Genomic DNA, 26,561 nt, shown 5'->3' with positions numbered 1-26,561 from the left:
CAGGTTACTATTGTTTTATTTGCTTTTAATGAGATATATGTTTTTTATTTAAACTTGTTTCTTTTTTATATAAGTTGTTAACAATTTTGTTCTACGCTTTTTAACTTCTTAATAATTAGACAATTAGTCTTCCCTTAATTTGTTTTAATTGTACATCGCTTAGAATTTCTTATATAGGCGATTAATCAAATGAACTTGAACTTGAACTTGAACATTTGCCGAATCCGGCCCTTAATGCCTAACTGAAAACCGGCTATTTTGGGGGTGTCCTGATGACAGACTCAGTGCCGACATTCAATACTTAACCATCTAGGTTTACAACATAAATTGGACATAGTAACATAGTAGATGACGGCAGATAAAGACCCGAATGGTCCATCTGGTCTGCTCAACCTGATTCAATTTAATTTTTTTTCTTCTTCTTAGCTATTTCTGGGCAAGAATCCAAAGCTCTACCCGGTACTGTGCTTAGGTTCCAACTACTGAAGTCTCCATCAAAGCTCACTCCAGTCCATCTACACCAGGGATCTCAAAGTCCCTCCTCGAGGGCCGCAATCCAGTCAGGTTTTCAGGATTGAAAGCAGTGCATGCTCATAGACCTCATGCATATTCATTGAGGAAATCCTGAAAACCCGACTGGATTGCGGCCCTCGAGGAGGGACTTTGATACCCCTGATCTACACCCTCCCAGCCATTGAAGCCCTCCCATCCTCCTCCAAACGGCCATATACAGACACAGACCGTGCAAGTCTGCCCAGTACTGGCCTTAGTTCTTCAATATTTATTATTATTTTCTGATTCTAGATCCTCTGTGTTCATCCCACGCTTTTTTGAACTCCGTCACCGTTTTCCTCTCCACCACCTCTCTCGGGAGCGCATTTCAGGCATTCACCACCCTCTCCGTAAAGAAGAATTTCCTTACATTGCTCTGGAGTCTCCCACCCCTCAACCTCAAATTATGCCCTCTGGTTTTACCATTTTCCTTTCTCTTGAAAAGATTTTGTTCTACATTAATACCTTTCAAGTATTTAAATGTCTGAATCATATCTCCCCTGTCCCTCCTTTCCTTTAGGGTATACATATTCAGGGCTTCCAGTCTCTCCTTATACGTCTTTTGGCATGAATAAAACATAGACTCTATGCCAATACGCCCGCAGGAAGAAACGTCACTAGACCGATTTAAGTCAAGGCTCAAAACATTCTTGTTCAAAGACGCTTATGACCTATGACTGTTTTCAATCTTTCCATCGCCTTTTCACGTAAAGATGCTGGAGCCAGTCTTGTTTCCTTGATCCTCTCCTAGGCATTATCTATCGCTCAGCTTCGGATGGAGTCCTCTTCCCTCAGGACCTCCCTCCACCTGGAGACCTCTTGCCTTGGGGAATCTCTTCCTGGAAGCCTCTACACGAGGGGTCTCTCTTTCTCCACACACTGACTCACTACCCTTAACTCCAGCCTGGTTTGAGCTCTGCCCCTCTGATTAAACAGGTTTGTCCCACTTACTCTAAGGCAGGGGTGTCAAAGTCCCTCCTCGAGGGCCGCAATCCATTCGGGTTTTCAGGATTTCCCCAATGAATCTGCATGAGATCTATTAGCATACAATGAAAGCAGTGCATGCAAATAGATCTCAAGCATATTCATTGGGGAAATCCTGAAAACCCTACTGGATTGTGGCCCTCGAGGAGGGACTTTGACATCCCTGCTCTAAGGTGGCTTACTCCCAGCATCTATGAGCTAGTGCCCCCTGCTGTAAGGTGGCTTAATTGCAATATCAGCAAGAGAGCACTTTTCACTATACCACCCACCCTCTCACAGGAGGAAACCACAGTTCATGGCCCCACAGCTGAAGAGGGTCCTTGTGATGGCTGAGCCGAGTTGGAAGGAACATTATGTCAGCGTCTAACTAGGAGAACTCGCTGTCTGTCCACCTCACCCCCATTCGAGTAGTTACGAATGAAAATCTGAGACTCTGTAGCCCAACAGAGGCCGGTTCTGATTGAGTCACAAGCCCAAAGCAGCAGGTGAAACCTTCTGGGAAAATCTTTTTTTAAAAATAAGAGGTTGGGCTTGGAAGGCCCGTCAGGAGGCCCTTAGTCCATTCCCTGTACGTTTTGTGTGGCCTACCGTTGTAGTATTTAATGTGAATTCTAAATTTAACATCTGGTTAATTACATAATATAAATTTGGCTCCTAAGTGAGTATAATAGAGAAGATAGGGAGGATGAATATTTTAGTATAGCCCATCGATGAACGAGCGGCTTCTGTAGTGGTCCATCATTAGTCATGAGTCTGAAATACTTGACTTAAACTCACCAGTGTCAGGGATCCCTCCAGTTCCCTAGGGAGCTCATCCCAGAGCCCAGCTCCCTCTTTGAAAACTTCTTCCTGACATCTCCCTTCTGTAAGTTCAACCCGTTACTACATGTCCTTTCCCCTAATTACGCCAGATATGTGGAAAGGGTGAGTAGGCGCCTGTTAGCCCGAGTCCTTCAGACATCTCTTGGGGAGGGGAGAGGGGAATGACGTTAGGACTGAGGCAGCTCTGAAGGGTGCATCTGGATTCTGAGCTGGAGGAAAGGAGGCGGTGGGGTGGGGGTGGGGGCAGCATTTCCTGCCTGCTTCGATGGGGTCATAATTCGGACTCCCGTGGACCGATAAGTTGCTTGGGAACGCAGCAAGGTGAGATGCTGTCATGGAAAAGTGGGTTTTAATAGATTGAGAACCGCCTGTGTCGTTATCACGGCCATGGGAAGACAAGAGAGGTCTCCGGATCCATCCAAAGTTAATGGGAAGGAGCAGATTAGAACTGAAGTTCAGTGAGATACGGTGACTATGTGTGTACAGGGAGAAGTCCAGGCTTTCTGTGTAAGTGTGTGTATGTAGAGCGCTACTGAGCAGTCCAGGCTGTGTGTGTTCACTCCACTGATCAGTGTATGCAGTGACAACTCTGGGAGAGTGCACTCTTAATCCCCATCTCCGCAGTAGTCTCGGCCATTTGAGATCTCTCTGTCTAAATGCACCCCCTCCCTGGCATTTTGGTGGTCTTTCTGCAGAGGGGATGTGAGTTTGGATGTCTCTCTCGAGCATCCTGGAGGTCTCTCTGAGTACTTAAACTCCCCTCCTCTTGCTATATCTCAGGCACACTGGAGATCTCTCAGTACTTAACCCCCTTCTGTCTCTCTCTGGAGGTCTTTCTGAATACTTAACTCCCCTCTCTCTCAGGCACGCAGGAGGTCTCTTTGCGTCTTTCAGGTTGGCACGCTGAAGGTCTGTCTGTAGAAGGGAAGTGAATTTAGAAGTAGAGAATGACACAGGGACAAATTTGTCCCTGTCCCCACAGAAACTCAATTTCCTTGTCCAGTTCCCCTGAGTTTTGTCGCTGTAGCTGCCTCTGCCCCATTCCTGTGAACCACACAAGCCTTAAGATTTTAAATTGTTTGAGACTTGTGCAGATGAAGAAGGAGCTTGCAGGAATGGGGCAGGGACAGGAAAAGAATTCACAGGGACAGGGAAAAATTTGTCCCCATGTCATTCTCTATTTAGAAGTCTGTCTGGGTTTCTAATTCTTTCTCTCTCTCTTTCAGGCACCCTGGAGGATTATCTCAGTACTTAACGTCTTCTGTTTCTCTCAGGCATCCTGTATGTGTATGTCTTTCGGTAGAGGGGAAGTGAGTGTAGGAATATCTCTGGATACTTAACCCTTCTGTCTCTCAGGCATGTCATAGATAGTCTCTGGACCCTTAACTCCATCTATCTCTTTCAGGTACCCTGGCAATCTCTCTGAGTATTTAACCCTTCTCTCTCTCTCTCTGGCACTCTGGACTTAACTGTCTCTGTCGGACACTCGGAGATCTCTCTGAGTACTTAACCCTTCTCTCTCTGGCACTCTGGACTCTCTAAGTGCTTAACTGTCTCTGTCGGACACTCGGAGATCTCTCTGAGTACTTAACCCTTCTCTCTCTGGCACCCTGGAGGACTCTCTGAGTGCTTAACTGTCTCTGTTGGACGCTCCGGAGATCTCTCTCTCAGGCTCTCTGGATGCTCAGTTGTCTGTGTGTTTCAGGTCTCTCTGGGTACTTCTAATCTTCTGTGTGTGCCTCTCTCTTTCCTGTCTCAGCAGGCGCCATGGAGATCTCCGTGGGTCAGTGGATCCTCATTGCGGTGCTGATTCTGGTCCCGTTGCTGTACGAGTGGAGCGCCACCTTTAAATACTTCTGCAAAATGGCCTTCTATAACGGCTGGATCCTGCTGCTGGCCGTTCTCGCCATTCCCATCTGCGCTGTGCGTGGACGTAACGTGGAGAACATGAAGTGAGTGCGCCAGAGCGCGTGGCTCTGGCTTCTAGTGACCTCTGACCCGGAACCGGTACTCGTTTAAAAGGTTTTTCTTTGTGGTAATCTAGAATTCCAGTAGCATCTATAGCGGTGTATCGCAGACTTGCGTCTCCTGAGATTTCAGGTGTGCCGCGACACACTGGGCAGGAGGAGAGGCGCCGGCTGACTGTCTACAGGACGCGCCTCTCGCGGCGAAAGGCACGTCCGGTAGGCCAGTGTGGTGTCAGGTCAAAAGCGCGCCGGGACAAAGGCGCACGCAGACAACTGAGCATAATATGGAGGCACGCGCCGAAGAAAATGACTGTTTTAAAGGGTTCCGACGGGGGGTGTGGGGGGGGAACCCCCCAATTTACTTTATACAGATCGCGCCACGTTGTGGGGGCATTGAAGGGATTTGGGGGGTTGTAACTACCCACATTTTACTGAAAACTTCACTTTTTCCCTAAAAAGCAGGGAAACAGTTAAGTTTCCAGTATAATGAGGGCAGTTACAACCCCCCAAACCCCCCACAACGCCGCCATGATCTGTATTAAGTAAAGTGGGGGGGTTCCCCAACAAAATCCCCCGTCAGAGCCCCTAAAAACACTCTTTTTCTTCGGCGCGCGCTTCCGTCTTTTTCTTCAGCGCGCGCCTTTGTCTTCCGCGGTTTTGTCTATGAACCGGCCAGTGTTTCACAACTTGGACCTGGGGTTCCCCCTTTGCCAGTCAGGTTTTCAAGATATCCACAATGAATATGCATGAAAGACATTTGCATATAATGGAGATAGTGTATGCAAATGAAGTTTATGCAAATTCAATGTGGATATCCTGAAAACCTGCCTGGCAAGGGGGTACTCCAGGACAGAGTTGAGAAACACTGCTGTAGACAACCAGCCAGCGCATCTTCCCTGCTGCTCCCTCCCTCCCCACTGACGGATCAAGGCCCGTCTCGAAGGCCTTCGCGAACGTGCGGACGTCCTGAAATCTCAGGAGGCATAGAGTTTGCGATGCACCGCTATAGAAGTTGAGAGCCGATGTGCGTGACATCATCACGGTGATGTCCGTGCATTTCCGGATGCCTCGAGCCGCGGCCACTGCGTTTAGCGTGATGCGGCTTGACAAAGTTTGCGGGACCCTGATCTACAGGGTTAAAGGCATTCCAGGTGCTGCAAATTATGCCGAAATTCAGCCACTCTGTGGTCCAGTGGCAGCAGGCATCACTGTGTACATTGTGGTCCTGATCCTATAAATGCAATTGTCAATCATCCGTCAGGGGTGTTTTATAGACTCATGCCTAGTGATGCCTAAGCGTTCTTGGGTGCCAGTAGGTGTGAAAAGCTTAGGCGCGCTCCCATTTAGGCTAGGGCTTTCTTGGCCTAAATGGGCGTGCCTAAATGAAACCACACCCAAATCCCGCCCCCTCCTTAACCACGCCCACTTTTTTTAGTAGGCGCCTACTAAATAATTCATGTATTTAAATCATTTTTTTGAATTGGTTTTTAAAGGCACTTTCAATTATTAGTGGTGATTAAGCTAATTAAGAAAATTAAGTTAGGTGCCTAGATTGGCCAGGCGCCATTTATAGAGTCTGGGCCTATGCGTTTACCATCACTGCATATACGTAGAATTTTGTACAGACAAGCTTGGTTAGGCGCTGGGCACACATCTTCGGGGCAGTAAACAATTAAATCTTAAAAGTCCAAATCAAAACATGATGCTTTCGACAGTAGCTGTGATGTCATGGCTAGAGCAGAACCTTAGCGGGGAGACTGTATTGTCATCGCTGGTTGGTGGCGTAGCAAGGGTAGGAGGCACTCGGGGCGGTGGCGCCCCCTGCACCTTCCTCGCCACCCCTCCCTGCTTCCTCTGCACCTCCCACGCCACACTCGCGCCCTCCCTTCTCACCCCCGTATCTCTTAAAATCTTTGTTAGTGCGAGCAGCTTCTCTAGCCTCTTACTCACGCCGGCGTTGGCTTTTCCTCTGTTGTCACTTCCTGGCCCTGCGACCCAGAAGTGATTTCAGAGGGATCCAGACCTGTGTGATCAGCTGGCCAGAGTAGTTGCTCATGCTGGTGAAGATTTAAAGAGATACGGTGGGGGGAAGGGTGCGAGTGTGGCATGGTGGGAGGGCAGAGAGGCGATGGCACCAGGGGTGGTCCACCCCTGACCCCCTTCCCTTACTATGCCACTGTCACCAGTGCAGAATCTTGGGGGGGACTGTGATGTCACAGCTAGAGCAGAACCTTGGGGAGGATTGTGATGTCATAGCCAGAGCAGAATCTTGGAGGAGGGCTGTGATGACTCAGTGGATGTGCCTTTGCCATGTGATTGAGCTTTTGCCAGATTTCGATACAATGACAAAACTTATTTTGATGATACTTTTAATATGTGGTTTAATAACATCCCTCTCTTCCCCTCTGCTTCTCTGTGTCTGTCGGCCTTGTCCTCTCCATGCCTTTCTGTTCCCAGAATCCTCCGCTTCATGCTCCTGCATATTAAATACCTTTATGGGATCAAGATAGAAGTGCGAGGCTGGGAGAACTTCAGTCTGAAGGAGCCTTATGTGGTGGTGTCTAATCACCAGAGTGAACTGGATCTTTTAGGTGAGTTAGGCCAGCCCCAGTACTCAAAATGAAACAATCCTAGGATGCCCCACTCCAACTCCTGAGGGCACATTTCTAGTAACATGACCACAGGAGATATTTTCCTGATGCATGACAGATCCAGTAAGTCACATGTGGGAGCTCTAGCCCTGATAACTGAAAACATAGACGTCGGCACGGGGGAAGCCACAGGGGCCATGGCCTCCCCCCAAATTTTGGGGCGCTGGTTTTAGCCCTCCCGCCCACCCTTCTCCCGGGGTTACGCTTTAAATCTTCGGGAAGCCACCATGCAGCGTCAAACAGAAGGCCTGCCCCGGAACCCTTTATTCTACTTCGTGGACACTGCTCGGCGGCTGCTGAAGATTTAAAACTATAGCGCCGGAAGGAGGTGGCTGGGGGACTCGGGAGCTGCTCGGAACCCCCCCCCCCCCCAACAAAGCAGCGTTCCGCTGCCTATGACTGAGAGGAAGGTCCCAATAATACCCAGAGCTTCTCTACCCCAGTAGCTCAGATCATGTTCCAAGTAATATAGACCTGAGACCCTCTATCCTCAGATAGGAGTGAGAGAGACATAATTTTGGTACAGCAACACAGAGATAGGAGTAGGGCTGGTGTTAGGACTATGCAAACAGAGTATTTGCCCTGGGCCCCTGTGCCAGGAGGGGTGACAAGCCTACCCCAAACTGAAGGTAGCACGGCCTACCAGCAGGTTTTGGGGCCTTCTTGCAAATTTCTGTCCTGCGCTCCATCTTGGCTAACACGGGCCCTGGTTAGGAGTGAGAGGGAATTCCCATAATTGCAGACTTGGGATCCTCATTTGGGAGGAGGCAGGCCTTATCGTAGGAGGGGGGAGGGGAGGGGAAAGGGGGTATCGTAGACCTGGGACTTTCCAGTAGGAGTAAGGGAGATTGTGCTTCACTGCCACCCCCCTCCCCCTATCTAAAGTGAATTATTACCTCATATTCCCTCCCCAGGAATGATGGAGATCCTGCCTAACCGCTGCGTGCCCATTGCCAAGAGGGAGCTGATGTACGCGGGCACAGCGGGTCTCGCCTGCTGGCTGGCCGGAGTCATTTTCATCAACCGCAAAAAGACAGATGACGCCATCAGCGTGATGTCCGAGGCCGCTCAGACCATGCTTCGTGAGGATGTGAGTGGCACTGTGTTGACCTTTGGGGGGGGGGCACAGGCGAGGGGGGGTATTATTCACTCAGACTCGAGAACCTTTTTTGCTAGAAACAAATCAAACAAATGCAACTTCAAGGTGTATCTTCACAAAAAGTGCAACATAAAAGACACACCCATATAATAATTCAAAGCCCTTTAATATATGAGGGTGTTAAAAGACCTCAGAGACCTTTAAAAGGCCACAGTGCTACTTAAAGTTATCAAACGAAGCAGGTCATGTCTCAATCACTGGTCAAAACCCTGTGTGATACTTAGGAACATAAGAATAGCCGCTGCTGGGTCAGACCAGTGGTCCGTCGCGTCCAGCAGTCCGCCACCAACTCATTTAAAGAACCTTAACAGAGCTGCTGTGTGCCAACCAATGTGGCTCTGTTAAGGTTCTTTAAATGAGTTGGTGCAATTAGTAGAAAGAGGCATAGCCCCTGATGAAACTAAGTGTGAAACGGTGGGCAGCTGTTGGGCACAAAAGATAACATGGATGTTTTTATTACATAGAGTTTTATGGACCCCTACGAGATTACAGAAATTAGATAGTAGTAGATCTAATAGATGCTGGCATTGTAAAATAGAAGTGGGGACATTAGATCATTTATTATTCTTTTGTCCCTGTATTAATTCCTTTTGGAAATTAATTTGGCCCCAAATTAATAAATTATTAGAAAATCATGTTGGACTATCATATGATACAATATTATTTGGAACAGCAATGAGAACACAGAGTCCGATATCAGCTAACAATAATAAACTTTTATTAGTTTTAACAGGGGTCGCCATTCAGCAAATTACTCAGAACTGGAAAGATTACACTAAATTAAATTACACTTTCTGGTGGAATTCAATTTGTCATATATATAAAATGGAAAAAGTAATGGCATTACAACAAGGTTATATTAAAAAATTTAATAAAATATGGGGACCATTGACAAATTATTCTACTGATCAGATATCATAACACATGTATAGAGCATATAGAGGGGATAGGGAGGGAAAAATATTGAAATAATAATATGATATAAAATTTTGATAAAGGGTTTCTTTAATTTACAATGTAAGAACATTTATTGATAATTTCAAGTATTTTTTCATAATTGAATGTAATACATGTATTTCACTTGATGTAAGAATTTAAAAAGAATAAAAATTATTTACAAAAAAAAAAAAAAAAAAAAAGATAAGTGATAGTATGAATATTTAAATTAATTCTCACAGCATAAGCACTTTACCAAGACCAATGATGAATTTACCACCTCAGTAAGGGCACGAAAAATCACTTACGTAGTGCCTTGGGTATTTGAAGTCTGGTTATCTAATACAACTTGATTTGAATTTGTTCTCTGACCTGTATCGATCTTTTGTGGGACGTCTTTCATGTCCTCTCTCGCCCGTCAGAAACGAGAATCTCTTCTCTCTCGCTGCGTTGCACGGTGCAGGAGAAAACGAATTTCTGTTTCTCTTGCTCCAGCGTCTCGCTGCGTACATTTGGGGTTTCCAGTTCAGTGTTTTTCTCCGCACGTTCCGATTTCTAGTTTGTGGCCCTTGCGGAGAGTAAATTCATAACGGGGACTCAGGTTCCCAAATTGTGCCTATTTGATACAGACATCATACTGTACATATGTAAGATAACCTCGAATCTCACCCCGTTAACATCTTCTCTGAGGCAGGCGTAGCTTTGTGAGCATATGTGTCTGTAAGAATCTGTTCCTTTTTGGGGTGTATTTTATAAGTGCTGATCTCGCCACTGCTCCACCTGTTTTCTGCCTTCGGGGCAGCCTACGTTTGTCACCTGAAAATAGGTTTGTGTTTATCTAATGCCTTTTTTTAATGTTTTGTGTACACCAGCATTAGTTGACTATGTGAAATAATGTCCTATATGTTCAATTTACTGAACTTTAGAAATCAAAATGTAGAAAAAGCGAGCCAATGACAATGAAGCCATTGTGACATCACTGACAATGAAGCCATTGTGACATCACTGCTGGGGTTGGCTCTTATTGGTAGAATGAGGCATTATGATGTCACAATCTCAGCTCTGGTTATCGGAGGCTGAAACTTTTCACACTTTATTTATTCAATTTTCTATACCGTTCTCCCAAAGGAGCTCAGAACGGTTTACATGAATTTATCCAGGTACTCAAGCATTTTCCCCTGTCTATCTAAAGTACCTGGGGCAATGGGGGGATTAAGTGACTTAACCAGGGTCACAAGGAGTAGCGTGGGTTTAAACTCAGGGTGCTGAGGCTTTAGCTATAACCACTGTGCCACACTCTCCCCCCCATCCCATATTAAAAATCTGTATGCAACACATCACTCCCAGATTTCTCACTTGATATATATTCAATACCTAGTGTCACCTCAGTCACAGCAGCACAAAATCCCTCCACAGCCAGATATTGTGAGGCAACACAAAAAAACTGCAAATGATGTTACTCAGAAAGACCCACAACATTTTCAGTTGGGGCTGGAGGCACCAGTTATGGGGATTTCAAGATCCTGACTCTCAGAGTGGGCCTTTTCAGCTTGCAGGTAAATTGGTTGAAAAGGAAAATACAGGCTTGCTGTCTACACCAAAATTTTTGGGACGCACCAGTGTGTCCTGACGCACTGGTTGAGAACCATTGTGCTAGGGTGCAGTTTCTTTTCAGGGATTCGTAATAAAGAGCTGCATGGGAATGAGGGTCGCGGGAGTCCCGCGGAACAGTTTCAGGTGGCATAAAGGTGACCCAAAGCTTTGGAATTTAAAAATATTAAATCGACCTCAATCCAATAAAAAAATACTTGTTAAAATTAATAGGTGTTTCCAAAAATCTATGTCTGTGTGCTTTGTGCTGACTTGTTTCAGGCCCCCGAAGTCACGGTTTTTCACGCGAACACTTTCTGCTCAGGGCTGGGTCAGAATGTTACATAATGTCACAGCTTTCTGTATCTCCCTCCCTGTGTAGGTGCGAGTGTGGGTCTTCCCGGAAGGCACGCGGAACCACGATGGATCGATGCTGCCGTTCAAGCGGGGGGCTTTTCATCTGGCAGTACAAGCACAGGTGAGGTCTTGGCGCGGGGTCTGTGTGTGTCTCCGGCGGTTGCGTAGCCTCAAGTGAATTTTTGGGTGTGCCTGTGTATTTCCTCTCTGGACCCTTCCCTCGCTTCGTCATTTTAAAATCGGATATCTTGGTTGGCGTGGATCCCCCAAGCCCCGACAGAGGAAGACCCTCCCCCCAGGCCATCTGAACACTGGTGAAGTTGGTGACCCGTTCTCAGTCGCCAGCACCTTCAGTGTATGAGCGTGCGTGAGGGGTGCCGGCATTAATGGCAGAGAGCTTCACAGTCCTGCGGTACATAAGTGGAATGTTATGTTATTATGCCTGGAAATTCAATTCCGTGTCGTGTGCGAGCCCTGGCATTGAATTTCCAGGTTTCTGGAGCCAGCTAACCCTTAGTCAGTTAAGTAAGTTATTCAGCCCTCAACCGGATATGGATTACCACGTAAAAATAGGTTAACCTGGCCGGTTAAGTACTGACTCTTCCCCCGGAACACCCCTAAAATAGCCCAGTTTTGAGTTTAACACTAACTGGTTATTCTCGGCAGCACTTAACTGGTTAAAATGAGCAGTTAGCCTTGAACAGGCGATTTAACTAGCCAGGAACCACCAGATCCTCCCACAAATTAAAACTATCCTTCCCCTCGCTAAAAGGCATTTCCCACACAGGAAAGCTAGGGACCTCCCTCCACTTCAAAATCACTGAGCTCTGGAACAACCTTACCTCCCCTCTTCGGAACTTGAGCTCTCTCCAAGTTTTCCGCAAACATCTGAAAACCTGGCTTTTCTCAAAAAATGTAAGTCTCCCTCCAACTTAGGAATCGAGGAAACTCTTATATCTTGGCATCCCAAGTCCTCTAAATTTTCTTCACACTTCTACCTCTAACCCTCTGTTGTAGTTCCTTCCTATTTCTCCTACTGTAAACCGCGTCGAGCTCTACGAACGTGGAGATGATGCGGTATACAAACCTAAGGATTAGATTAGATTAGATTAAACTGCTTTGAATTTCGACCTGTGAATTAGTTCTGCAATAGTGACTGTCATGGAGCATCAATGGGGCAGAGGGCTTATGAGCAGCGGCACCCCTGACTGTGCACAGAAAGGAAAAGTGGTCAAATAATCTCATCTAATCCAAAATTGGTATTTATAAACCGCTTTCTCCCTACAAATAGGTTCAGAGCGTCTTACAATAAAAATTACATTCCTGCTTATTAAAGGATAAAATTATTCACAAACACATATAATCATCCAATTTCCAACTCATAAACTTCTCAAATAAATACCTCTTCAGACCTTTTCGAATAAGCATATACGAGAGTCTCCGCATTTTCATATTTTTGCGGGAAACGGTTGGGGGCGGGAGAAGTGGTGAGACGGCGTGTCTTTGAATGTGATGGGACTAGTCAGTCAAGCAAGCCGGCTCACCTTGCAGGTAGAGATTTACTCCTCTCTTCTACGAAATCGCGCTAGCGTTTTTTAGCGCAGAGAGCTGCGCTGAATGGCCCGCGCTGCTCCTGACGCTCATAGGAACTCAATGAGCGCCGAGAGCAGCGCGGGCCATTGAGCGCGGCTCTGTGCACTAGAAACCACTAGCGCGGTTTCGTAGAAGAGGGGGTTAATTTGCTTGTGAGATATTTAATAGTATTAGAAAAAAATAAAAATGCGGAAACCTTTTGAAGATCCCTTGTATGAAGATTGATTTTAACGACTGAGGTAGAGCGTTCCAAATTTGCACTAAATATTTTAAAAAAATCAAATTCCTTTAAACGAAGGTGCAACAGCGTCTAGTCTATGAGACGTTCGACGGTGAAAAATATGACCATGTCACTCCTTTTCTGACTAAATCTGACTGGCTTCCAATTAATCACCGTATTACTTTTAAAATTTTACTCCTAGTATTTAAAACCCTTTCCACTAATGAACCCCAATTTATTAATAAATTACTCATCCCTTATAGTACGTCACATTCTCTCCGGCCCACTCATCAAAAGCTCTTGGTAGTCCCCTCCCTGAAAATTATTGGAACTCGACGACGTGATATGTTTTCAGTGATGGCTTCGCAACTTTGGAACACTTTACCTCAGCATGTAAGAGAGGAAAATAATTTGAGTCGTTTTAAAAGTAACTTAAAGAGTTTCCTTTTTAAAGATGCTTTTAATCTTTAAATTATGCTCAAATTTTACATTAGTTTCTTTCAGGTTTCCATTTTTCCCTCCCTAATGTTCCCTCCTTTTATGGTTCTCTCTTGTTCTTTGAAATATTGAATTGTAGTTTTGTCCCTCTTTACCTTGTGTATTAATTAGTCTGTAAGTCTGTTGGTCTAACCCATTATTTTAAATTTTAAACGATATGTTTAAATATATGCTTTTTTATTAATGTTGTATCTCGCTTAGTAAAGCTAAATAAGCGATTCATCAAACTAAAATAAAACTTGAAACTTGCTTGGAAAAGATATTTGTTGAGAAACCCCGCGGTGAGGTCAGTCCATAAAAAAAAAAAAAAATCGTAAAAATGAAACAACGGATTTTAAATGCTATCCGTGCTTGGCATGATAACCAACGAAGCTCTTTGAACAAAGGTGACACTTGAGCGGATTTTACTCTGTCTCAATATCATTCTAGCAGCTTTGATAAGGCTTTGATGCGCTTTTTTATGAGTTGCATTAAAGGAAGGAGCAGTGGCATAGCGAGGGTGGAGGGCGCCCCTCCTCCGTCCTTCCCCGATCCCCCTTCCCTTCCCGCGTGTCTCTAGTTCACCGCCATGAGCAACAGGAACTTCAGCATGCTCCTCACAACCCCGTCGGCCCTCCCTCTGACGTCACTTCCTATGCACGGCACCAGGAAGTGACGTTTCAAGTTTCAAGTTTATTATATTTTGATTTTACGCAATATCCAATATTTCAATGCGTATTACATAATTGGAATGTACAATAAAAGCCAGGGATGACAAATACAAATGAGACAAAATTATACAGACTAATCATTATGTTCTATTAATACAAACTGGAACAAGTAGGTAAAGGGGAGAAATACAATTTATACAATTTAGAAAATAAAATTAAAAAAAAGAAAAAAGAACATTTAAGGTTTGTACACAAGGGTAGGGTCAATCGAGAAAAAAAAAATATGAAGAAAATAAATTGATAGAAAAAGCTTTAATTATTTTAAAATGTTTCAAGGAAAGAGGTAATGTTAAGAATAATTAATCAGTTTAAAAGTAAATGGTTTTTAACATGAAGAATGTAAGAAGACCCAGATTAATATTAATGATCTTTTAAAAGAAGAGAAAAATAAGAGGATTAAGATTATAGAAGCACTTATAATTTCCATATTGATGTCCTACTCATTTGATTCTCTGGGGAATAAGTACTGTGTTTATTGGAATTCTCTATCTATGTATTGAATGCATCTTTATAAAGAATGCTTTTCAGACCGCGTTTGAATTTGACTAGTGATGGTTCGCTACGTAGATAAATTGGTAAATTGTTCCACAGTTGGGGTGCTTGTATTGAAAATATGGTTGCTCTTCTTGTCCCAATTATTTTTAAGGAAGGAATGGTTAATAAATTTTGTTGCGTCGATCTCAGCGTCCTAAGTGAAGAGTAAGGGATTAGTAGTCTGTCCAGAAATAACGGCTCATGTGATTGTTGGATTTTAAATGTTAGTAATATAATTTTAAATGTTATTCTGTGTATAATAGGTAACCAGTGTGCATCTTGTAGGAGAGGTGTAACATGATCATACTTTTTTGAATTTGTTATAATTTTTATTGCTGTATTTTGTATTATTTGTAGTCTTCTTATTTCTTTATGAGTTATGCCACAGTATAATGAGTTGCAATAATCCAACCTAGAAATGATTAGGGAGTGGATAAGAATATTAAGTCAGCGGGAGAGATGATGCGGTCGCAAGGAGCACGTTGAAGTTGTTTGCGCCGGTGAACAACTAGATGTACAGGGCAAGGGGAGGAGTATTGCGTTCAATTCTGGTCTCCTTATCTCAAGAAAGATATAGCAGCGCTAGAAAAGGTTCAAAGAAGAGCGACCAAGATGGTAAAGGGGATGGAACTCTTCTCATATGAGGAAAGACTAAAACGGTTAGGGCTCTTCAGCTTGGAAAAGAGACAGCTGAGGGGAGATAGGATTGAAGTCTACAAAATCCTGAGTGGAGTAGAGCGGGTACAAGTGAATCGATTTTTCACGCCGTCAAAAATGACAAAGACTAGGGGACACCCGAAGCTACAGAGAAATACTTTTAAAATCAATAGGATGAAATTTTTTTCACTCAGAGAATAGTTAAGCTCTGGAACGCGTTGCCAGAGGATGTGGTAAGAGCGGATAGTGTAGCTGGTTTTGGACAAGTTCCTGGAGGAAAAGTCCATAGTCTGTTATTGAGAAAGACATGGGAGAAGTCACTGCTTGCCCTGGATCGGTAGCATGGAATGCTGCAACTCTTTGGGGTTCTAGAACCTTTTGTTACTCTTGGGATTCTGGAATGTTGCTACTCTTTGGGTTTTGGCCAGGTACTAGTGACCTGGATTGGCCACCGTGAGAACGAGCTACTGGGCTTGATGGACCATTGGTCTGACCCATTAAGGCTATTCTTAAGAGGCGGGGGAAGGGGCAGAGAGGAGGAAGGGTGATGGTGCCCTGGGCGGACCACCCCCCTGCCCGCCACCCTTACGACGCCACTGGGAAACAGGGTACAGAAAGGTAGCATTGTAAGAATGGGAAGAGCGTGAGGAGGTGGGTGGAAGAGAACAGTGAAAAGAGAAATACAGATTCATGGTTCCATTTCCTTCTTTCCACAGGTTCCCATCATACCCATAGTCATGTCTTCCTATAAAGATTTCTACAATAAGAAAGACCGTCGCTTCACCACAGGTGAGGAAACACCCAATCCCATTGCTCCACTGATGACGGACTGATACTTTGCTCTGTGGTGTGGTGTTTTGGGGTGTCAGGTCAAAAGCGCGCCGGGACAAAGGCGCGCCCAGACAATTGAGCGCAGTGCGGAGGCGCGTGCCGCGAAAATTACTGTTTTTACGGCTCCGATGGGGGTGTGTGTGTGGGGGAACCCCCCCCACTTTACTTAATAGAGATCGCGCCGCATTGTGGGGGCATTGTGGGGGGGTGTGGGGGGTTGTAACCCCCCACATTTTACTGAAAACTTCACTTTTTTCCCTGTTTTTAGGGAAAAAGTTAAGTTTACAGTAAAATGTGGAGGGTTACAACCCCCCAAACCCCCCACAACGCCGGCGCGATCTCTATTAAGTAAACTGGGGGGGCTCCCCAACAAAACCCCCCGTCGGAGCCCCTAAAAACTGTAATTTTCTTTGGCGCGCGCCTCCGTCTTGCGCTCAGTTGTCGGCACGCGCCTTTGTCTTTCGCGGGGTTGTCTATGAACCGTGTTTTGGAGAGCGCTGGATGATATTACAGCACAGATGGGAGGGGGTGACCACTGCCCCTGGTGTCGGGGAGCAGAGTGGGGGGGGGGCGCAATATCTTTTCTCAAGGCTTAGCTCTGACATTTTCTCCTGTGTTTGTGCGACTAAACCAATTTACTTTGGTTTGGCGTAAAGCCCGACATTATTCTCGACTCTACACCTGTCAGCAATAAGCTTTTCCTCTTTTACCAGATGGAAAAACTGGTAACTCTAGTTTGGGTACCTTTTTGACCTTTATATTGCCCTGGATGTCCAAGTGCTAAGACCACCCAAAACATGCCTCTGTCATGCCCCCCTTAACATGTAGATGTCCTGGAGAGTAAATAATCTGCAAGATGTCTAAAAACTTAACTTCAAATATATTTAGCATGAAAATTTTCAGGCAACTCTCTCATATCACTCATTACACAAAATTCAGGACTATTTCCTTGATTTTAGTTAGCGGCACTAAAGAAACTTCTTAGGCCCTCAGTGTCACCACTCAGAACTCAAACTTATCACTGTTCTGAGCTTTACGTGACAAATCATAGAAACATAGAAGATGACGGCAGAAAAGGGCTCCAGCCCATCAAGTCTGCCCACTCTGCTTACCCACCCCCTGTCTATGCCCTAATCGTCACTGGGTCTATTTTTTCATTTTTATATTTTATCAAAAGCTTAAAATAGCTCGATTTATTTTATCTTCTTTATATAATCTAATTTTACTTAGCTTAATAGCGAGTGTTCTCAATAGTAGAACCATCTATGTCGTGTAGGGCAGTGTTCTTCAACCACCGGTCCATGGACCAGTGCCGGTCCACAGAAATTTCCTGCCGGTCCACAGGGCCAGCACGTGCATCAGGCCCAAAACAGTGTTCTTCAACCGCCGGTCCACGGTGCAATCGATGCGGCGTTATCTTCGAGCCAGCTCCCTCTTCCTAACTGATTCAGTGCACAAAGCCACGGGCATCCTGCGCCTGAACCGGAAGCCTTCTCTCTGACGTCGCAACGTCAGAGGGAAGGCTTCCAGATGAGGCATGGGACGTGCAAGGTGCAATTAGTACTATTATGGGGGCGGGGTCTGGGGTGGAGATTGGGTAGAGATGGGCGAGGTCTGGCCCACAACTTAGCCCAGTGTTCTTCAACCGCCGGTCCACGGACCGATGCCGGTCCACAGAATAATTCTTTTATTTCTGCCGGTCCATACGTGTAAAAAGGTTGAAAAACACTGGTGTAGGATGTCACAGCCGGCATGTTTCGCGGGAACCGCTTTATCAAGGCTCCACCCCTGCATCAGTGCCAGTAGCGTCAGAGTAGCACTGATGCAGGGGTGGAGCCTTGATAAAGCGGTTCCCGCGAAACATGTCGGCTGTGACACCCTACATCAGTGCTCTTCAACCACCGGTTCACGGACCGGTGCCGGTCCACAGAAATTTCCTGCCGGTCCACAGGGCCGGCATGTGCATCAGGCCCAAAACTGTTCTTCAACTGTGCGATTGGTGCGTTGTTAATAAGATTATATTGTGTGTATGTATGAAAAATGAATGGAAAAAATCGTGTTACAATTAGGACTATGGGGGCAGGGTCTGGGGTGGAGATTGGGTAGAGATGGGCGGGGTCTGGCCCACGACTTAGCCCAGTGTTCTTCAACCGCCGGTCTGCGGACCGATGCCGGTCCACAAAATAATTATTTTATTTCTGCCGGTCCATAGCTGAAGAACACTGCCCTACATGACATAGATGGTTCTACTATTGAGAACACTCGCTATTAAGCTAAGTAAAATTAGATTATATAAAGAAGATAAAATAAATCGAGCTATTTTAAGCTTTTGATAAAATATAAAAATGAAAAAATAGACCCAGTGACGATTAGGGCATAGACAGGGGGTGGGTAAGCAGAGTGGGCAGACTTGATGGGCTGTAGCCCTTTTCTGCCGTCATCTTCTATGTTTCTATGTTTCTATGATTTGTCACGTAAAGCTCAGAACAGTGATAAGTTTGAGTTCTGAGTGGTGACGCTGAGGGCCTAAGAAGTTTCTTTAGTGCCGCTAACTAAAATCAAGGAAATAGTCCTGAATTTTTGTGAAAACTTAACTTGGCACTTTGACATCTTGATAATTCAAACATCGAAGTGCCGGTTTTGGACGTCTTTATTTTTTTCAAAATAAGCCCTTTAACGAAGTAATATGTTGATTTAACCTTTTTTGCCCATTTTGAACTTTTACAGGGACTAGGTGGGATATGTGACATATAATTAGTTACCTTCTCTGTTTTCTCTATCTCTGTCTTACTCTCCCCGTTGCTGCAGGGAAGTGCACGGTACGCATCCTTCCTAAGGTGGACACACGAGGACTGGGTTCGGACGAGGTGCCGGAGCTAACGGAAAGCGTCAGGAAGATGATGCTTGCCACCTTCCTCGAATTGTCAGGAGAGCCGAGCCAGTCCAGGGACGCCTGTAGCCAGTGAGTCCCTCAAGAGGGCCCAGAGCTGGGGCCACAGCATAGAAGAAGCAACGAGAAGGGGAGAGGAGAGAGCCAGCAGCGATTCTGAGGAATGTCAGGAAAGACAATCCAGTGAGAGTCTGAAGGGACTTTGTGAGCAGAACCCGAAGAGGAAGTGATGTCACACCGTCACATCCATCTGACACTTCGCTCCAGTGTATCATTCCAGTGGCAGGCCATAGGACTTGGGGAAGAGGGTGCCTCCCCTCCCCCTTTTTATGGAATGGTACGATCCCATCTTTATTTCAGTCACTCGGATACTGCAGCAGCATGGCTTGTTCCATTTTGGACCAGGGTGGGTTCAGTGTTGCTGCCCTCCCCTTTCTTCTTACTTACTGTCTTTATTTCCAGCGATCCATTCCATAAGTGCCAACAGTGCCGATGTCACTCTCCAAGGCCGACCTCTTTCCCTTTCTCTGCATCCCTATGGCAGTTATCGCCGACACAGCCTCTCCTCACATCTGTAAGAAACCCTCAACCCTAAACTCCTAATACAGATCAAACGAAGATAGGCTACCCACCCTTTCTATGAAGTGGCTGACTCCACCCTGGACCTTCTGGGGGCTACACTCTTCCCCCCACCCCATCAGGGGCTTTTGTCTCCTAAAGAACTTTGAACAGACCCGGGTTTTTGTCTCCAAATGTCACCCTTTCTTGCTTGAAAGACACCAGGTGTCCGGGTAAGATGAGGCAAACCTGAAACCAAAATTCAGTAACCTTCCCATCTTTCCATCTTGTCCTTCCCTTTGTCCAGAAGAGGGAAGCTAGCTTAAGATATTCCCGTCAATTTTGATTCATCGGCCCTGTTGTCTTAGGAGCGCTGACCATCACTAAACATTGGGGGGGGTGCAAGGAAGGGAGTCAAATTCCATACATTTCAGCTCAACCTGGTGTCCGACTAGGGTCCATTTACCTTCTCTTGAAATAACAATACCAGTCAGTTTGAAACGCCCTCCATCCAAAGTTACCTTTGCTGAGGAATGATGATGCATCTCTGCAGTTGTTATCTGAATTACATTGAAAAGGATAGGAACTGCCCAAGATAGACAACTTAGGGCACAAGAGAGTTTCCCAGACCCACCCCTCCTTGCCCTATTACCCCAAAGCTTCACCTCGTTTCTTGTGCTGGCAAGTGAGGGTTTCTGTCCCCTCACCTCTTCAAGACATTTATGTTGGTGGGTGGAGATGCAGACGTGAGTCGGTTTCACTATTATTTGCCATGTTGAGCACCACTCAATGTATTTTCTGGACCAGGACGACTCTCTTTGCCTGGATGTGAAGTAGCAAAGAGAGAACTGAAGATGGGAGAAATTAGGGAGTACCTCCCTTGTACCCCCAGCTCCCCAATGTTCCTCCTTGTTTGAAGAGAAACCTGGGGCCAGGTTTTCCAGAGCCTCATCTCTGAGGAGGATGGAAGGAGGGGAGCAAAGGGGGCTGTTTCCACCCTGTTTCCCAGAACACAGTCTTCCTGGAGTGTTTTCTGAACCGGTGTGGATCCAAGAGGTAGGGGATTGTAGGATCAGGTTCACCGGAGCTTTTCAGGTTCCATAGTAGCTAAACTTCGCTGAACCTGTTCCTTTGTTAGAATTGGGGGGGGGGGGGGGGGTTTGGTTGCCAGTTTTCTTTCTGCCCCCTCCCTTTGGGTTGGGAATTAGGGAGTGGGTTAGTGTCCTCGGTAAGTAAATCCCAAGGCGTGCACAGCGTCCCTTCCACTCACTTCACCGACTTCCTCCAGATCTTGAAGAATGCCCCTGTTTCGTGCACACTGCCTTAAGACAGGCTGTGGAAATTAGGGTCTGTCTTGGGACCACAAAATATGATCTTTGCTTCCTCTGCCAGGCCTCCTTCCTATTTGTGTACTGCTCTGACACTTCCACCAGGGGTAGTAGTGAACCTTGCTGTGCTTCCCTATTTGACTGTAGGATGCAGTTGGGGCTATGGACAGAAAAGATTAGGGTGGGAGGGGGCAGTGTGACAGCTTGCAGAACCCCATTGAGTCACAGGATAGGGATAAGCTCACCTCTGGGCGCCTTCTGGCTCTTAACAAAATGTTCTCAGGAGGCGGAGAATGTGATATATTTGGTGCAGTGCTTCATCACTCTTGTCCCAGTGCCATAGAAAGCTGTTCTCCTGCCAACCGATTATGTTTTCCTTACCGTGAGTCACTGGAGAGAAAGGGAATTACACTTTCCCCCTCCTGCGATCAGGTGTCCTCACCCATGATAACAAATGCATCTCTGTTTTGTTTCAACTGACCTTTTCTTGTTGTTTTGTTGTTGTAAATCTATTTATTTTTTATTTAACTTTTGATATATTTAGTCTGTGGCATTTAGGCCCTTGTCAGCATTTTGTGACGGCTCATTTATTGTCAGGCAAGGCAGCAAGGGGGGCGAGGGAGTGAGAGAGAGCCATTCCTAGAATTTCACCTAACTGGGATATTATTAATATCTACCCTTTGCGTACCTGGGCTATGAATTTTAAAGGAAGAGTCACGTGAACCATGTCTCGTGGTAGGTGGACAGAGATGGGGGCTGGGGCTTGGATACACGGGTCATGCTAAGAGTGCGGCTTGCCTTTCCACTGCCACTGCAGGAAAAATTGGAGGCCTCAATCCCCTGTAACCCAGATGTGAAACCCTTCGTGGCATAGAATTTCTGCTGCTTTGGGGCTGGCTTGCTAGTTGGTTTGGAGACAAAGTTGTTATGAATGGATGGAGGGAGGGAGGCAGGCAACCTATTGCTCAGTTGGTGAGAAAGGAAAGAAGCAAGTTCAGAGGAATAGTCTGTAAGGGTTAAATTGACTTTTCTTCTTCCTCTTCCCTGTGGCAATTCCTGAATATGTTTATTTTGTGACTTTGGCTCTCAACAGTTAAGTAGTTGGAAAAAAAATATATATATATATTTATATATATATATATATATATATTTTTTTTTTTTTTATTTTATTTTGGTACACACATACTCTCTGTCACTGTGGAGGTGCTGGGAATGGAAAATCCAGGTGATGTTCCATTCTGAGCATTCTGAACGAGACCTGAGCTCTGCAGTGTAAGAGTCACGCCCCACTTTGCTGGTATGTGTTTTAAGCAAGCAAACAGAAAAGTGTCCAACCAGTGGACTAGCTGGAATACTCCAAGACAGCTGCCAATGCACACAATGAAGTGATCGTTTATACATGGAGAGATCAGATACAGGGCTGAGGGGGGGGAACACATCCTGAGCTTTGTGCTCCAGTGTCACTCTGCAGTAAACAGCAACAAGAGCTAAGCGTCCGCAATCAGAAGGGATCGTATATATTTAGCTTTGTTAACGGTTTTTGATGGGAGAGGTGGTTTCCTGTGATTCAATCTGTTAAAAAAATGTCAGGAAAATGTGGTAAGCAAAGAATGATGTGTATTGGCCTCTATGCCTGTCCCAAACCCTCTCCAGGGCTGGATAAAATTTTGTACACCCAGCAGACAGCAAAGCCCGCGCGCGCACACACACACACACACAAGGAAAGTTTTGTGTTGAGGGATTTCGGACATGTGAACCCCTGCAGGGAGTGGGGCACCCGCTGGAGATTCTTCCACTGTTCCCGAGGAAGGGGCTCCGGTCCTGTAGATTTGGCTGTGCGTTCTGTGGTTGTCTGTGTAATGTACTAATACACAGTGCTACTGTAACTTACGTCGACCTGTTAATAAATCTCACCTGGTTTACTAAAAATCTCTGCATCGTCTCTTTGCACAAATCCCAGCCTGACGTGACAGCGGCTCGCCATAATTTTGCCGAGAGAGAAAAATCCCTCAGATAGAAAAGTTTCAGCTGTGTCAACACCTCACTGTAAAAACCTTTGGAAGAAAAGATCTCAGGCAAAGTTGACACCTCTAATTTCGCCAAGATCGGCATCAGTCAGGGTGATACCTTAGAGCCTGGTGACACCGTCCGGGGATTTACAGCAAAGGGTCACTATGTCCAAGGACTTTCTAGCCAATGCTGGAGACTGGCGGAGAACTCTGACCACCGTCCTTTTAAAAAGATATAAACAGGACGGAGTCGATCCAGAAAGTCCATGGTCTTTGTCATAGCGTATGTGGACAGACTTAAAGATCTCAGTCTGTATACTTTGGAAGAAAAACAGAAGAGGGGAGATATGATAGAGACATTTAAATACCTCTGTGTAGTGCCGTAGTAAGGGTGAGCGCCTCCTCCCCCCCCCCCCCCCCCCCCCCCCCCCCGTTTGTGCTCCCTTCCCTTTCCCCGTACCTTTTAACCTTCTCCGGCGTGAGCAGCACGCTGCCCTTGTCAGTGTCGGCTTCCTTTGACATCACTTCCTAGGTGCGGGTCCCGGAAATGACGTCAGAGAGAGCACCAAAATGTACGGGGCAAGGCAAGGGGTACGCGAGGAAAGGAGCGAGCAGGGGAGGAGGAGGGGTGTCACTGCACCCAGGGTGAACTGAACCCCCACACACTCACTACGTCACTTCCTCTGTGGTATAAATGCACAGGATGCAGATCTCAATTGAGAGGAATGAATGGATGAAGGTGAAAGGGGATATCTGAGTTCAAGAAAGCTTAGGACAAGTACAGAGGATTTCCAGGGGAGAGGAAGGGTGTCAGGTCAAAAGCGCGCCGGGACAAAGGCGCGCGCAGACAATTGAGCGCAGTGTGGAGGTGCGCGCCGCAGAAAATTACTGTTTTTAGGGCTCCGACGGGGGGGGGGGGGCGTGAGGGGGGAACCCGCCCACTTTACTTAATAGAGATCGCGCTGCGTTGTGGGGGGTTTGGGGGGTTGTAACCCCCCACATTTTACTGAAAACTTCACTTTTTCCCTGTTTTTAGGGAAAAAGTTAAGTTTACAGTAAAATGTGGAGGGTTACAACCCCCCACAATGCTGGCGCGATCTCTATTAAGTAAACTGGGGGGGCTCCCCAACAAAACCCCCCCATCGGAGCCCCTAAAAACTGTAATTTTCTTTGGCGCGCGCCTCCGTCTTGCGCTCAGTTGTCTGCGCGCGCCTTTGTCTTTCGCGGGGTTGTTTATGAACCGAGGGGAAGGGAGAGCAGATGCCATGGATAGGAAGACTGGATAGATCTGCCTTCATTTTTCTGTTTGTATGAGAATTATAGCTAAAGCCAGTCCTTGGAGTATTATAATGAGGTTTAATTACAATTCCTCAAGGATTTAAAACAAAAATTTCCTATATACTGCTTGTAAGCTACTCTGAAGATACACCATAGAGAATGACATGGGGACCATTTACTGCGGTAAACCATGGTCACTGCAGTAAATCCGCAGTAATGAGGACATTTGCAACTGGTTTACCGCAGGAATGGGGACAAGACTTTTCACCGCCCCGTGGAAGCGGTGAAAAGTCTTGTCCTGTGGTAAAAAAATTGTGCCCATGTCAGACTCGGCATCTCCTCCCCAGCTCCTCTTGGGCCTATTTTACCTTCAGGAGCCAGCCATGCCACAATGAAGACAGAAGAAACCCAAAACCAAAGCCTGAGACCAATGTGATTTGAAAAATAAAAATACCAGACAACAAAAGGTAGGAAAAAAAAATTTATTTTATATTTTGTGATTAATTTGAAATATATATCCTGCTAGAGCTGGTATTAAACCTAACGGGACCGCAAAGCCCAGGCTGTGCTCTATACCTTCCAGCTGGATTAGGGCTCTCTCTCTGACCAGGGGGCAGTTGCCCTAGTTGCTCTCCCCTAACACTGTTCCTGCCATGTGTGGCTTAAGTATTCTGTTAGCTTGATTTTTCTATGTAGCATTCTGTAGTAATTTGGTTTGTTCAGTTTTCACAATAGTGGAGGGGATATTTGTGAAAGGGAGGGGAGACAGGGGTTTTGTTGATCCTTGCTCAGTATTATTTGTGTTCATAAAATGACAATTGTACAGAATAGTCTCTTTTTATACTTTAATAAAATAAGTTCAGTATAAAATCATAACTATTCGAGGCTTGTGCGGGTGGGATCTGACAGTTTGCAGGGTGGGGACGGGAACTGAGCTCGCGGGGACGAGGCAGGGAGGGAACGGGGCAGGAACAGTGATAAATTTTTTTCCCCTTCTCATTCTCTAATACACCAGGTATTTTTCTCATGCATCACTGAAAAACCCTTGAATGGAAGAGGTGCAAACATGGTCACTCCTCACTTTGATAACCCTCGGAATAAAAGGCCTCTGACATACTGACCCCTCACTATAGATCCCCTGGATAGAAAGAATATGGTCACAGTAACGTCACTGTAAAACCTTCTAGAATAGACAGAAAAGCCTCAAAGCAACAATGCCTCGCTATGAGGGGGGGTGCTGAAAAGTTCTCAGCCCCACGAAGACGGGAATGACGTGGAGCCATGAACCTTACAAGTTACTTCACATATTTGCCCCCTAAGTTCAACAAATTTGGCACGGCGTGTCTGAAATTTCTGTAACCCTTCCCGAAAAAAATGCTCTGATGTCCGATCACTGAAATACTGCTCCACTACTGCGATCACCTCGGAATCCCTCGAAAACTGTCGCCCTTTCAAACTCTTTTTAAGGTTTAGAAACAGAAAGACCTGGTGAGTGGGGCGGATGGTCTACGCGCTGAAACCCCAACTGCACCAAAACATCCTAAACTAAACTAAACCTTAAGTTTATATACCGCATCATCTCCACGGAAGTAGAGCTCGGCACGGTTTACAAGAACTTAAAAATGAGAAAGGGTAGGAAAAGGTTTACATAGGTTTATAAATCAAGTGGAAAGTAAGGGAAAAAAGAAATTACGTGTTAGAGAAGAGCCAGGTTTTTAGTTGCTTGCGGAATAAATGGAGGGAGCTCAGGTTCCGCAGCTGGATAGTAAGGTCATTCCAGAGACCTGTGATTTTGAATAGAAGTGATTTTCCCAGTTTACCTGCGTGGAGAATACCATGTAGGGAGGGGAAGGATAGTTTTAATTTATGGGCGGTCCTGGTGGAGTCATGGCAGGAGGAGTTGAAGGAAAGTGGGATTAGGGAAGGAAGGATGCCGTGAATAATTTTAAAAGCCAGGCAAGAGCATTTGAATTGGACTCTGGAAATCACTGGGAGCCAATGAAGATTGGCCAGGAGTGGGGAGACGTGGTCAGATTTGCGTTTTGCAAAAATCAGCTTGGCTGCCGTGTTCTGAATAAGCTGAAGTCTTTGGAGGCTTTTTTTTGTTAAGCCTAGGTAAATGGCATTGCAGTAGTCAAGTTTGAAGAGGATGATGGATTGGACAAGGACGGCAAAATGTTTTTGGCGGAAGAAGGGTCTTGCTTTCCTTAGCATGTGGAGGCTGAAAAAGCATGATTTTGTCAAAGAGTTGAGGTGGTCCATCGTTTCGCCAGCCTTGTGAGCAGGTGCTTTGTCTTGCAAAAAGAGAAATCCTTCCCGCAGCTTCCCTCTCCTTTTTTCTTCCAGTGCCTCCTTTAATCGGCACAGCGGGTTACCGTAGTATTCTGCATTAACTGTTTGGCCCCTTGGAAGATAGTCATTACAACACCTTCCTGAT

At 45.8% G+C, this 26,561-nt stretch overlaps 1 protein-coding gene across 10 annotated transcripts in view; it reads left to right on the top strand.

Moving 5' to 3' along the window:
• AGPAT1 (1-acylglycerol-3-phosphate O-acyltransferase 1) overlaps positions 1–22,790 on the top strand; it is a 55,118-nt gene extending 32,328 nt beyond the window's left edge. For 3 of the 10 annotated variants that reach the window (XM_033916366.1, XM_033916357.1, XM_033916365.1), the window contains exons 2-7: positions 4,121–4,310; positions 6,783–6,916; positions 7,891–8,066; positions 11,044–11,139; positions 15,947–16,019; positions 18,870–22,790. In XM_033916366.1, the coding sequence (XP_033772257.1) occupies positions 4,126–4,310; positions 6,783–6,916; positions 7,891–8,066; positions 11,044–11,139; positions 15,947–16,019; positions 18,870–19,027 (822 nt within the window). In that variant the 5' untranslated portion in view covers positions 4,121–4,125 and the 3' untranslated portion in view covers positions 19,028–22,790. Of the gene's footprint in view, positions 1–2,606; positions 2,680–3,584; positions 3,764–4,117; positions 4,311–6,782; positions 6,917–7,890; positions 8,067–11,043; positions 11,140–15,946; positions 16,020–18,869 lie in introns of those variants that run through there. The other 7 variants (XM_033916363.1, XM_033916358.1, XM_033916362.1 and 4 more) reach the window with 7 other exon arrangements.
• The last annotated feature ends 3,771 nt before the right edge of the window (positions 22,791–26,561 follow it).

This window comes from Geotrypetes seraphini, chromosome 12 (assembly GCF_902459505.1).
Source record: "Geotrypetes seraphini chromosome 12, aGeoSer1.1, whole genome shotgun sequence".
In the NCBI taxonomy this organism is placed as follows: domain Eukaryota; kingdom Metazoa; phylum Chordata; class Amphibia; order Gymnophiona; family Dermophiidae; genus Geotrypetes; species Geotrypetes seraphini.
This window is presented reverse-complemented; position numbering and strand designations above follow the sequence as displayed.